This window comes from Neophocaena asiaeorientalis, unplaced genomic scaffold (assembly GCF_003031525.2).
Source record: "Neophocaena asiaeorientalis asiaeorientalis breed wild unplaced genomic scaffold, Neophocaena_asiaeorientalis_V1.1 scaffold251, whole genome shotgun sequence".
Classification (NCBI taxonomy): domain Eukaryota; kingdom Metazoa; phylum Chordata; class Mammalia; order Artiodactyla; family Phocoenidae; genus Neophocaena; species Neophocaena asiaeorientalis.
Genome location: NW_020173377.1, coordinates 3,239,100 through 3,253,481, shown reverse-complemented (window position 1 = coordinate 3,253,481; position 14,382 = coordinate 3,239,100). Strand labels below are relative to the sequence as shown.

General features: G+C 41.7%; 1 protein-coding gene across 1 annotated transcript in view; it reads right to left on the bottom strand.

The window, feature by feature from the left end:
- CACNA2D3 (calcium voltage-gated channel auxiliary subunit alpha2delta 3) overlaps positions 1–14,382 on the bottom strand; it is a 772,424-nt gene that overhangs the window by 141,341 nt on the left and 616,701 nt on the right. Inside the window, exons 24-27 of the mRNA XM_024746438.1 lie at positions 14,230–14,323; positions 11,178–11,273; positions 7,504–7,625; positions 5,287–5,367 (exon numbers count right to left, since the gene is read on the bottom strand). Coding sequence (XP_024602206.1) covers positions 5,287–5,367; positions 7,504–7,625; positions 11,178–11,273; positions 14,230–14,323 — 393 coding nt within the window. The remainder of the gene's footprint in view (positions 1–5,286; positions 5,368–7,503; positions 7,626–11,177; positions 11,274–14,229; positions 14,324–14,382) is intronic.

Genomic DNA, 14,382 nt, shown 5'->3' with positions numbered 1-14,382 from the left:
TATAGTCGATGCTATATATATATATATATATATATATATATATTGAATTATCTAATTAGAAAATGAAAAAATGAAACATCTCTTTGTAAATGAGCCTATAAGGGAAAACACTGAATTTGAAAGCACCAAGAATTGAAGTTTGTCTGTCAGTTTAATCTAGCATTTCTCAATCTCACCTCTACTGACATTTTGGACTAGACAATCCTTTGTTGTTGGGGGGCTGTCCTGTGCCTTGTAGGATGTTTGGCAGCATCCCTGGCCTCTACCCACTGGATGCCAGTAGCTCCCCTCCTAACCAGTCATGACAATCAAAAATGTTTCCAGATGTTGTCAACTGTCTCCTGGGGGTCAAAACTGCTCCTGGTTGAGAACAACTAATCTAATCAGTAAGTATTAATTTCTGCTCTGATAAAACATTCCCTTTGCTCAGATCTACAAACTAGAAGTTTATCCATGTAGACTTGACACATAATTCCTAAATACTAGTTAACTCATATACACCAAATATATGAAATCCCACCAAAGGAAAGTTGATAAGCTGAATATTTGCCTATAACATTTTGGCAACATTTACCCAATCCTAAGGAAAGCTGTATATTAAATAGTACACTCAGTTTAAACAGCACATACCTGACAAAAGCTAATGGTCATTGATGTTAAGCAATCTCTTTCTTAATCATCTAGTTAAAATGAGATCCTTTGTCCTAATATCAAGCATCCCCCTTCATTACACTGCCCAGAATTACACAAATGAGACCATTTAACCCACATTTTCCAGTTTCCCCCAGTGAATGGATCTAATGTGGTGTATGTTCCCTGCAAAGGAATAGATCAGAGCCCCCCCAAATTTACTAGTAATCATTAAATTTTATACTTAAAACAGGTGAATTTTTGGTATGTAAATCATATCTCAATAAATCTGTTAAAAATATTAATTTCTATAACCAATGCCTCTAATGCCTATAATGTCTGTTGCTGATCAGATTAGCTATTCTAAGCATCAGGTTAGATGCTTGGACCTCAGAAAAGACATCTGCTGATGCAGGGACAACTACTGGGCTAACACAGTTGCCATTAGGAATGGACACTAAACAGTTTTTCTACTCCTTAAAATATCCATATTGGTCTGTATCATTTTACTATGGTGTGGATTGCAGTTTTAGCTGCTGAGTGACTCTCTTAGAGTTTGGTCAAGTACTGTGTTCCTATTGTTTGGTCAGTAAACTGTGCAAGTGTATGTACCTACAGAGAGCAAGTAAATATGAAACCCATCTTTCTCAAGTCACTTAGTCAGTATTTTGACATATTTACCACATCAGCCCTCACACTTGGCACTAGGAATAAAAAGGTAATTGGGATGGTCCTTGTCTCTGGAGAGTTTATAATTTATTCAAGAAATGAAACTAGAACATCTTAGAAGAGATTTTAGATTTTGATATGCTAAAATTTACATTTTAAAGCAAATGCAAATAATTCAGAATTTATTACCTAGTGCTTAAAAAATTCAGAAATATGAACTTCTTACCAAAAATTGAGATTAAGTATTTTGTATTTGTCAGAGCGAGAGTCTAGAAGGAGAATACAGAAGGTCAGACAAACACCCCAAGGAGGGGAAGAAATTCCCTGCATGGTTATACCTTCCAACTTGGCTCAATTCCTCCCCTTAATGCATTTATTTTCTTCTCCAGGTCATTTCCACCCTAGCATGATGGGAACAGTGTCTATGACTCTTGTTCTATTGGGCCTGGTCTCTCCATTGAGAGTGGAGTGGAGAATTAACACCATGATCTAGGTAATTTATGGAACTCAAGTCAATAACAACTAAGTAAGGGCAAATAGGTTTCTGCAAGTTCAATTCAATTTATAGAAGCCTCACTGAGGGTCCACTATGCTCCAGGGACTCCATCGGGTTATGCTGTGAAGGACAGAAGATGAAAAGTACGAAGTCTTTGACCTCTAGGAGCTTCTAGATGACTGCTCAGCTTTTCAATTCACTTGTCCTGTGTAGACATAGCTTTAAAAATAGCTGCTCTTTTAAAGTTCTCTGGTGGGGAGGGACAGGGGGCTGTGGGAGGAACTGTCAATTACAGGGCCCGGTTATTATTCATTTGTATCTAGAGTGCTGGCAAAAGCACAAAGTCAGGAAATATTTATTGAATAAATGAGCAAATGAATGCATAGGTATACTGCCAACTTGAAGATAAAAATGAGCCACCTCAAATCCTAGCAATTTTATACTTCCGCATATCCAGATATTTTCTTGTTTGTTTTCTCTTTTTATCCCCAAATCAACCCAGAGTAAGGTGAGGGAGATAATAATCCCAACCCTATTTTAGATAGAACTTCAGGGACCCAAGACCACACATTTAGCAAGTTATAGAGTAAGTAACAAACCTACATGGACCTTACAGTCCCAGGCTTGCATCTCCAATAACAACAGAAAAATGGATTAGGGTCCTGACACACACAGCAGGTTCCAGGGCTCTGGAGAGACTTGGTGGGCCAAAGAGAAAGTCATACCACTTCTTCCTTTGCAGTGGGAAAGCAATTAAGCAAATTTAGCATGCTAGTGGCAGCTGGAGAGTTGGCAAGTTCCTCAAGAGAAGGACTGTAAGCAATGTCATAGGCCAAGAAGATGTATGGGGCCCATTTATGCACAGAGGCTGACGTATAAATGGAATCCAGCCCAGTCTGACTGACTGCCCTTTCTTCAAAGATGTCATTGACAGATGACTATCTAAATGTTTTTGTTTGAAAAAAAAAAAAAACAAGAAAAAAGAGAGAAAGAAGAGAATAACACACACACACACACACACACACACACAGACACACACACACACAGAGATACACACACAAAACCAAAACAAGAAACTTTCTATCCCAAACAGACATATGTAGCCAATGAACATGAGAACATCAGATCAGATCTGGGAGCAGTGCAGGCTTTTCAAAGTAGTCCTTGATAATAAACTAAAATTGTACACCTTTCCTTTCAGAAAAATTTCAATTTAACACAAGGATTTCATTGAAGCCCCAAATTGCTGTCAGTTGGCTGTATCCCATCTGCTGTTGGAAATACACTGGTGGGGGAAAAGCCTGCTCACCTATTCATCTTCACCTGCCAAAACAAGGTTTCTTCCTCAATTAAAATGGGCTTTTAAATTTTAGAGTAGTAAACAATGTCTACTTAAATTTGCGGAGAATACACAGAAGAAAGTGACCAAACCTAATTACCCAGTGACATGACGGGTGAGTCAGAGTCAATGAAATTTGGGGGAAGTGCTGAAGAGGACTCTCTGCTTTTTGAGACATAAAGGTCCTTTTGAAGTCACTGCCTTCACGGTGCTGCATCCATGTCAGCCTTCAAGATCAAAACTGAGCAATTCTGTTTTATCTTATGTCTATAAGACCCGCTTTAAAAAAGAAGATTAATAATCATCAGATTTAGAAGGTAAGGACTAAATACAGTTCCTTGGATAACCTTGTTTCTTTGTCTTGCTCTGTAATTATCTTCTGAAAATGGGCACGAGTTGACACATAGTGAGTCGTAGTAAACAGGAATATGTCTCTTCCACCCACTCAGGGTGGGCCAACCGTGTCTCATAACTTGCCTGTGGTCTCTGGCCAACTGTATAACTCAATAGTAGACAAGCATGCCATTTGGAAAAGTCATGGTCTTCTCCACAATGGATACACAGTGCCCAGGCTGAGTCCATGTTTTGCCCATACTCAGCCAAATAGACATTTATGAAATATAAGCCATTTGGAAACATTTGAGCACACAGTTTGTAAACTTGGACAGATGTGGCTGGGATGGGCACAGTGATCTTAGGGCCAAAACAGAGCATCCTTCATAATGACTTAATGAGAAATTCAAGGAAAAGGTTTTAGAAAGAAATTTCAAACACACAGACAGATAGTTTGGTTCAGACCATGTCGTTATCAGCTGTTGCATGTGGCCCCAACTCCAGGGAGATAACATGCCTCCAGAACTAGCTGGCTGGGTCAGCCTGGAGGCCAGTAAGGCTGACCTTTAAGCAAAAATAAATCTTGCTGAGTTAAATGATCCTGTCTCCTATTTTCCTCAAGGAACATGAGACAGTAAGAACAGCAGCCCTGAATTTTCACAGTCCTTATCTCCTGGCTGATTAGTTATAGGTCTGCATAGTTCAAGATGAGCTTACAGGTCAGATACATAAGACTGTCTTCCTTGCTATACCCAAAAACCCAGGAATAACCGGGGCACAACTGTCCCCAAATCTTTCAATCCCTGCTAATCTATGAGAATACAATTATGATGTATAGGCTATATCAGAAATAAAGTGGGGGAAAAAGGAATATTTCCCAGCCAAGGAACAACCACTTGAAACATGTCTGATCCATTTGAATTCCTTCCCACAAATATTCAGTGTGTGGAGCCACCACAGAAGCTGATGTTCAAAATCACCCTATGGTACAGCTTACTGAGAGAGGCTACTGAAAACAAAATGACTCCCTTCGGTAAATCTAGCCAATATCAGGATGATACTTGGAGTGTCTCACCCATCCGTCAACCAAAGGCTCCAACAATTATTTATCAGAAATAGACAATGTGCCAGACACGCTCTTAGGCTCCATTTTCTCAGCAGCTGTCCTCAAAAGAGGGCTTGTGGCAGTTTCTGGTCCTTTAGGCCAAATACCACCAATGAAAGCCGCCAGCCAGCCACAAAAATCTACTGACACTCTTGAGAGTGAGAGAGATGGGAAAAGCCAGAGACAGGGTTTCTTTGATAATTCAAGACTCAATCATAAAATGTTTTGGCTTTCTTCTGGTCCCAAACCCAGCACCTGTAGATACAACTAACTCTAATCACTCAGGGGGATTAGGGCGATGAAAATCTCATGCTCTCCAGAGAGGTGCACATTTCAGCTTGTATTTGCCTAAAACAAACCCACAATTTCCTTGTATGGCCCCTGTTATCCTAATGACATAGAAGTGGAAGATCTGGAGCTTACTTTAAGTGTTCACGGCACCTACTGTCAAGAAATGATCTTTTGCACGCACCAACAATTTCTTACTGGCTCAGAGTTTAAGAATAAAATCCTGGGAAATATTTCTGCTTTCACATCAAACTCCACCAGCTTTCAGAGCCCTGGATTGGAGAAGATGATGCTAAGATGAAGAGGAAGTAGTTTTTAATGTTTTTTACCTTTCAAAGCCAAGTTTCTGATACGTGGAAGTAGCTGACAAATGATGAATGGACACCATGCTTACTTTACATTCATTGATTGAAATCCATCATTTACCTGCCACCACGGGAGACTTCCGTTCATCCAGGAGCTGGATGGAGGTACTTGCTGTCACCACATTGCTTTTGTTAACTGTTCCTGTAAGAAGAAACAAAACAAAACACGATGACAAAAATGAAGACAGTCACAGAGCTTATGTTAAGAGAGTGATGGTATTGGTTTGCAGTCACCAGTTCTGCAGACTGTGCTGGGGCTTGCTTCCCAGAACTCGGAGCTGGTCAGCCCTGTTAGGCGATAGGTGCTGGGTGGGCGGTCCTCTCAGCTGAACGAATCACTGCACCAAGTTATGACCACCCCTAATGGGGAATGTCCAGCCGCTTCACACCAAAATTATTAACTACCATGGAGGGACCACATTTTTAAAAATTTGTGGTTACTAATATCAGTGTTTACTCATGTCAGTTTTCATATTTATATTGCCTTTCTAAATATCCATGGAGAGCTGCTTGAGATAAAGTTTTGAAATTATTTTACAGTGAGTTGAGAACTCTAGCTCTGATCTGTTGGTTAAAACTTTACTGATCTATAAAATTCTCATTTCAAGCCAGGTTTTTCTGAACAAAACCATTCTAAACAGGGATAGAGCTGGAATGCAATCCTTACCCCAAACTCTTATTAATGTGATAACAATATGGTATTAGTATAAAGAGATTTTTAATCACCAACAATGTTTCTAATACTCATGAATTAAAAGACGCTGAGCACAAATTCCTAATGCCTGTAGTTAATAATTGTTAGTCCAGTGCCTGCCTTTTAAAAGGTTCAATGAATGTGAGCCGAGTGGAATCCAATTGAATTTAGAATCAGGGAGAAGGCAGATCTGAATGTGAATACACTTATGACCAAAGCAATTAAGAATTTTCTGGCCCGAGTCTAAGTTGTAATAAAAACCAGCTTCTTTTCCAGTGTGTACAGGTATTCAACACACAGGAGAAAAAAACGAGGGAGAGCTCCACCACAACACCTGCATGTGGTGATTTTTAACATTTTCTCCAAATCTAAAGGGGCCACGAAATCTCCTAAGATATTATGTCATCCATAACTTTACCATGAACAAGGTAAATTCCTTTTTTATTATGCAATTTCATTGAAAGTTCAGTGAAAACCCCACCTGCCAAAAACCAATTAGACAACAGCCAGCCTTAATTAATCAGAATTTTTTTCCAGACGTAATTCTTTGTAGGAAAAATGGTGAATAATAACAAAGCAAACTGACACGAGGAGCCATCACGCACGCACGCACGCACGCGCGCGTCAACATCTCTTCCACAAATTTTGAAAGCCTTATTTCTAAAGACGTCTTCATTCACGGAAATGAGCAAGTGCCAAAACTCCGGGAGGGGCTATGACACTAAGCGTTAGAGTCTCCATTAGGATTGACTTGGGAATGCTTGCAAGAGATTGATACAAAAGGCCCTAATATAAAACATAAGTATATACTGAACTGTCCAGAGCAATCCAAGTTTATAGAACTATGTCTTATTCATCTCTGAAGTTCCTACAAGGCACGGTACAGAGCCTTATACAGAATGAGCACCAAAAATATCAGATGCACGAAAAAAGAAAAAGCCGAGGACAACTGAAAAGATTTTCCAGTTTGTCTTGCTTCTAAAACTGGTTGAAATAAGGTAATGTTCAGTTCTTTTTTGGAGGGAGGTGATCTTAGTTTTTTTTACAATATCGTAGAACCTTAAGACTGGAAGAATCATTGGCTACGTGCCTCTCATTGGTCACCGCAGCTCCCTGTCAGGAGAGCACGAGGCTATACAAAATCTTAGTCCTTACTCTTGCATGTTGATTTAAATCAGTTCTGATGGAGAACTGTGGGCCTCCAGAGTGATCTGACTTGTTGAAGGTTCTGGCAATGGATGTTATGGCTGTATGAATTTTCTCTAAGTAGGGCCATGATCACATTTTAGATAAAAAAAAAAATCTATTGAGAAGTCCGTATTCAAATTCCACATGGTACAAAATAACAGTCCTGCTTCCTGACATGCTTTTTACACAATCTGGTTAAGTTAAAGCTTCCTTTTATTTGGAGCAGCAACACTTATGGAACTGGTCACTGGTTCAGAGCTAGGCCAATATTCAACACTGGCTCTCAAGACTGAATTTGGCTCCCTTAGCATCCAGCCTGCTCCCTCATACTCTGCACGCAATGCCCAGGCCAGCAGGACCAAAGGGACAGAGCCAGCCTCCAACAAGGGCACCCACCTGTGCTGAATGGGATCGAATAGACAAAGCTCCCTGGAATCTGCTCAGCGGCTCTTCGGTACCAGAGAGGGAAATGGTCTGCATTAAAGATGTTCTCCTTGTCTCCAGCTTTCAGGAAGTCCCTTGAAATAGAAAAGAATAAGAAGAGCATGGCACCACTCAGCAAGGAAAGGCCAGACACGAGTGCATGCCAGCAGCTTTTGTTGGGTAAAAATAATGTTGGCTTTTAGAACCCCAACCTGCTTTTCTCAGTACAGAGAGGACCTGTGTAACATTGTGTACCCCAGATTACTCAGAAATATCTTGTAGAGTCCTGGCAGTCAGACTCCAGTGGGTGAAATGATTTTTCCTAGTAGGTCTAGTGAACTAATAGTCTTAGCATCTGAAGCAAGCCAACAAAGCCTCCAGAAATCACACCAGAAGACCAAAGGGAGTCAGAAAGCTTTGTCTTGCCTTAAAATCCAAACACACAGATACATATCCTTGAGAGGATCAACATCTTAGGTAGATCTCTCTCTTCTTATAAAAAGGGTAAAGGAGGTAAAAATGGGTCCACATGGGAATCTTTGCTTCTTTCCCCCCCTCCCTACCCTCTAGCCAAACAGGACTGTTCTTACTTCTGGATACTAGGGACTGTTGTGGTGAGGCAGGTCTAGGTTTTAGGCAGAGCTGAATGATCTTGGGTGAGTTACTTGGGTTAGTTACTGAGTCTCTGAGCCCCATTTGTTCATCTGCAAAGTGGGAATAATAATATTACACTTACCACGATACTATCAGAATAACATAACACCATGTGTGAAGGGGCTAAGTAAACTGAAAGTGGCTCACACAAATATATGGGATTCTTAAAGCCCAAGCGTTTTTTTCATTCTCCATGCTTTAAATGGAAGCTGTGAAGTGATAATTTCTTAGACTTAGGACTGACTTAGGACTTAGGAGGAGAGCAGTAACCATACAGCGGAGGCTGACATCACAGGTTGCTATATGTGTGTTACTACACGTGCTCCAAAAGGCCACACTGAAATCACAGGATATATTAATATTGGGGATGGTGGCAGGTTACAGAAGCCATGAACTATAATGGATCTAATTCCAAAAGCATGTGGTGGGGACAGGAGATAGACCCTCAGCGTAGGAGCCTGATGATAGTATAGCTCTAGGATGGGAACTTTATATTACCCAGACCTATCACCAATACTTTGAACTCTTCCTTGTATGCTCTCTTTAAAAAAAAAACATAGCAATTCTAAAACCTTTCTAGACCTGGCTAATAGAGTGCATCCAAATAGTTGGGTATCAACAAATATCATTTGATTGGAGTGGGTAGGCAGGTATAAGACGCTAAGACAATGGAAGTCAAGGTGCCTCTACATGAATCAATGATAGGATTTTCCTGAAGACAAGAATTGTTTCACCCAACCAGATAACCAATGAGTGTTCACTTTGAGTCACAATAATGTCACAAAGAATAGAATTCATAGTTGTAGATACTTTTAGCTTCCTAAAGCAGTTTCACATCTGAAGGTTTTCTGATCCTCACAGTAAACCAGGGAGATCATTAACCCATTTTTCAGATGTATCAAGTGAGGTGAACCAGGTACACATCCCAGCAGTCCTGAGTGTGGTCCTGCCACATTTCAAATCCATCACAATCACCTGTATATCAGACTAGCAAGGTGCTATGTTTTGTTGCTGTTAGTACTTTTCTTGTTTATTTGTCTTAATCTCAAAACATACAACAGTTTTTCGCTCTGAGCATTAGAAAGTCTATTCCTGTGTCTCCCTTTGCCACTCTGGGTCCTAAAAGGAGAAGGCAATGTGTATCCCAACACTTCTAGTCCTTCCTAAGAACTTGCCTTCTGTTAAAGTAATTGTTTGGGGGTACAGGGGTAAAAGGATTCTTTTCAACAGGAGTTGAAAAGAATCAAGTCACAACTATAGTCAACTTCATAAATGACAAATTTGAGAAGTTGTGGAAGAAAGAGTCCTCCGATGGGCATTAAAAGCCAGTTCACAAAGCATCCAAAAATCTATGGATCTGCCACTTACCAGACCTGGTCTTAAAAGATCATATGGTGCGTGTCCGGACCTCATCTAAGAGACACAAGAGCACAGCTAAGCTGGGCTTAATGGGACAGGAGTGTTTCCTCATTGGGCTCCTGATGGGCCAACCCCTCTCAAATTGGTGGCCGCCCTGTGCCTTGGTTATCCCCACCTCCCCCCTCTCAGGGACCCTTAAGGTCAGGATTTGTGAAGTTCCATGGTAACCTCTGGAATCACAAACACACACTTTGCAAACTCTCTAAATCTCAGGCTCCATTCATCCTTGGCCTAATAATGTCTCTTACTTCAGAGAAAAGCAATTGAGAAAACATATTAATGGGCTCAGGAAAGACTTCCCAGGCTCATACCAGCTCTGGTCAAACACCAATTTGAAGAATTAAGACCCTGTGGCTCTCTGAAGACAGACACAGGGGCCGAGCAGTGGTTTAAAAGGGCATCTGGGGCTTCCCTGGTGGCGCAGTGGTTGAGAGTCCGCCTGCCGATGCAGGGGACACAGGTTCGTGTCCCGGTCCGGGAAGATCCCACATGCCGCGGAGTGGCTGGGCCCGTGAGCCATGGTCGCTGAGCCTGCGCGTCCGGAGCCTGTGCTCCGCAACGGGAGAGGCCACAACAGTGAGGCCCGCGTACCACACACAAAAAAAAGTAATAAATAAATAAAAGGGCATCTGAGGGCTTCCCTGGTGGCGCAGTGGTTAAGAGTCCACCTGCCAATGCAGGCGACATGAGCTCAAGCCCTGGTTCAGGAGGATCCCACGTGCCGTGGAGCAACTAAGTCCATGCGCCACAACTACTGAGCCTGCGCTCTAGAGCCCGCGAGCCACAGCTACTGAGCCCATGTGCCACAATTACTGAAGCCCGTGCACCTAGAGCCTGTGCTCCGCAACAAGAGAAGCCACTGCAATAAGCCCGCACACTGCAATGAAGAGTAGCTCCCGCTCGCCGCAACTAGAGAAAAGCCCGCATGCAGCAACAAAGACCCAACACAGCCAAAAGTAAATAAAATAAAATTAATTAATTATTTTAAAAGGCATCTGGGTACTGAACTTGGTGACACTCTGCCCACTGTCCATCTGGGTCTCTTTAGAAGAACAAGGAAACACTGTCAAACCCGAGAGCCACCAGAATGCCTGCTCCCAAGTGTGGCGCTCTACAGGCCCTCAGTCTCCGAGCTGAGGCACAGAGATTTACTAAAACATATACAAACAAATAAACACCAGACTTGAAACACTGTTTCTCGGGACAGGCAGGAATTCCTCAGCAGAGCTGCGGGACAGCTGAATGCCCTCCAGTCATTTGTCAGGAGGTGAGTGAGTCCTCCCACTGGCTGTTCCCCTACCAGCCACACCATCTCCAGAGTTGAGCGAAATGACTCACCAGGGCGGGAGAGGACTCCAGGACAGTGGACAGAAGCCAACAAACGTGAAAAACACAGAGTCGTGGAAGGGCCAACAATGGGCAGGTGAAGACATACACTGCGGCCCCGAGGTAGAACAGAGAGGAAAACTGTCAACAGGCCTGGGGTGGCCTGAATTTTGTTTCTACTGCTGGTGGAATCAACAAATGGTATAAGCTTCCCTTTCACTGTCCCACTTCAGGAGCTCCCTACTTACTGATTGGTGAGCTGCTCGGCCCCAACAAACAGGTTGATTCTCGAGAGGCCTGTGCGAGTGCCGAGGAAGGCCACCTCCACACCCTTGTCAGAATTCCTGAAACAGAGCAGAAGGAATCAGGGGGATTCTGCCAGACAGTAAGCAGATAATGGCTTCTGCATTTTAAGACTCATGGAATGTTTTATGAAATAACAGTCTTGAAGCCTGAAATTTTGGAAGAAATTATAGAAACATATGCACACATGCACACACAGGATGCAAACTCTTATTCCTTACAAAAGTTTTCGTGGTAATTCCTGCCAGAAAAAGTAAGAAGTCCATGACCAAAAAAGCAGCATGAGGAAATAAATGCATCCCGAATGCTAAATAAACACACCTTTATCTCAAGGTTCTGGGTGCAAGTTCAGAAAGAGCAGGCCAACTTTGAGGAGAGGAAGAAAAGCCTTAGAGCTAGTTGTTTCATCTGATGCTACCAAGCCTATTCTTGGTTCTGAGACCATTAGTGGAATCTGCCATTAGTGAAAAGAAGCAACTGAGTCACTGACTCAAGTCTGTAGTATCCCACAGCCTGGAAATGTTTAGGACTTGAATTCTACACCATTTTGGGGGCACCAACTGGTAACTTCTACTAAAGAATAGGCCTTATCCTCACCACCAACCCCAGAGGGATGAGTAAAGAAATGACTTCTGTAAATAGCCCTACAGGATGCCACACATAGGAACTCTAAGGACAGCCTTAGCAAAGAAGACTCATTTGAAAATTCAGCAAAGATTTTTTTTTCAACATTCAAGGCAAATTTTATATGTTTGAACATGTTCTTCAGGGTTTTCTCAGTGGATACTTCTTCAAAAATACAGCAAATGGTCTTTCTCCACAAATATATAGTTTTATTCTACAAGAAAATATGAAGAGAATACTGATTCCTGAGTTTGCTTCCTGCCCTAGATGCTAGTAGCAATTTGATTCCAAGCTTTATCCATGTCATCTTCAGTATAAGATAATTTAGTTACTTGATCTCTGATGGTTGTCAAAGTGGTCAATACTACCTTTAAGTATTTAAGGGATGAATAAAAACAAACATTATGCATTTGTTTCTGCTTGTAGCCTACACCAAATTGCAAAGTCGGGCTGCGCAATCAGTTACAGATGTGGACTACAATGCAAGCTACCATTTTGGAAATCTTTAGCATCTGTTAGGGGTGAATCAGCAATCTTTCCACAGGATTTTGAGTTTCATGAGAACCTAAAAGAAACATTTCCACTAGAGAATGCAATCACAGCAAAGGCTTTGACTCTTTCCAAACCTCCCAGGGAATAAGATCCACACAAGTAAGCAGTCCAAGGATACCCCCAAATATAATGAGAGTGGTTATATCTTTGGGAGTCCAGACTCATGTATTAAACTACCTACCTTACATCTATGCTTAGGAGTCATTTTAACTACAAAATGTCTAGAAAAGAATTCTGGCCATGTCCAGTCCCAAACCTGCTCTTCCTTCATTGTCTCCTGTCCTAGGAAATGGCACCACTATCTACCCAGGTATTGATGTCATTAACCTGAGAATGATCCTTGACAGCGCAGCCTCCCTACCCTCACACCATGAACCCATCACCAAGTCCTGGGGGTCTTACTTCCAAAGCATACCACAAGTAAATCCCTTGTCTCTGTGCCCACTGCCACTGCCTTGGTCCAAGTGGCAAATCCCTTGAACTGCTGTAGGAGCCTTTACTATTTTTCTTACCCCCATTACATTCTATTATCCACATAGCAGTAGAAGGGTCTTTTTTAAAAATGCAAATCTGATCATCTCCTTCTTAAAATCTTAAAATGTCATTCTTAAAATTCTTCAATGATTTTCCAATATACTGAGTATAAAATCCAAAATCCTTAATCTGATTCCCAAGGTCCTGAACCACCAGGCCCTACTGTACCCTTGTCTCCTAACATCTTCCAGCCTATGCTCTACACATCAGTTCTGTTGGCCTTCTTTAAATTCCTCAACCATGTCAAATACTGTCTCACCTCAGGGCCTTTGCACATACTGTTCCAATTCCCTGGAATGCTCCCAAGGAACCCTTGAACTAGTTCCTGCTCAGAAAAGCCTTTCCTGTCTTCTATCTCCACTCTAGGTCTTGTTACTGTCTACATGTCTAATTTTCCTTCATAGTTATCACAATTCTTAATCATATAGCACATTATATATCACAGGTACCATGATGGTGAGGACTGTGTTTGATTGAGTTACCTCGATTTCACCAATACCTAGCCCAGTGCCTGGAACATAACAGACGTGCAGTCAATATTTGATGAATGAATGAATGAAAATGAGAACAGAATGAATAATAGACCTGATATAGGAAAATATACAAAACAGAAGATAAAAAAAGGAAAGGAGCTAATAAAGAATAAAAAAGGAGAGAGAACTGAATAATGTATGACATGAAGGTATAAGGAAAAAGGAATAATTGTTTCTCTTATTTTAAATTGTTAACAGCCTACTTAAAATAGTAAAATACTAGTATTAATATTAAAAATAAGCTGCTGAAGCGGTTCTCACCCTAGTCTTTGACAACAACTACCATTGCCTGCCCTCCTCCCCCTACATCCTCCACCCTCCACTTCAGAAATAAAACTGCGGGGTTATATCTGACACCCTAATGAAATAGAGCTCTCACTTCCCTGTCCTCCTCACAACCTAGCCTGGCCCAGATCCCAAGTTCCCTCTAGATGGTGAAGGTGAGGGAGCCAATGGCACGGCAGGAAGCAAAATGCTCCTTCCGCCTCCCTCTCTCTCGGAAGTGTCACCCTACCTCAGCATACCAAATTTCATGTAATGTTAAAACTCAAACAAATTATATGTCAAACCCAGGAGCTTGCCATCCAAGCCAGAGCCGCTAATCTGCTCTAGCTCTTGTGGTTTGGAGCTTTGGGGAAAATTAAAGAACTTTAACACCAGCCTCCTAAAACAGTTTAGTTCTTTAAACCATAACCATATTTCGGACGGCTTGTGGGGAAATGGCCATGAAAGGGGGACACGTGCAACCACTTACTCAGATTTGTTGAGGGCAAGGCTGGTCCAATAGGCTTCAATGGGAGCACTCACCACAGCATCAAAAAGGACTTCTTGTATCAATTCTTTATCACCTATTGGGAGGGATAGACTTGAGAAGATGGCTTTGGCTAGACCCCAAATTGTAGCATGA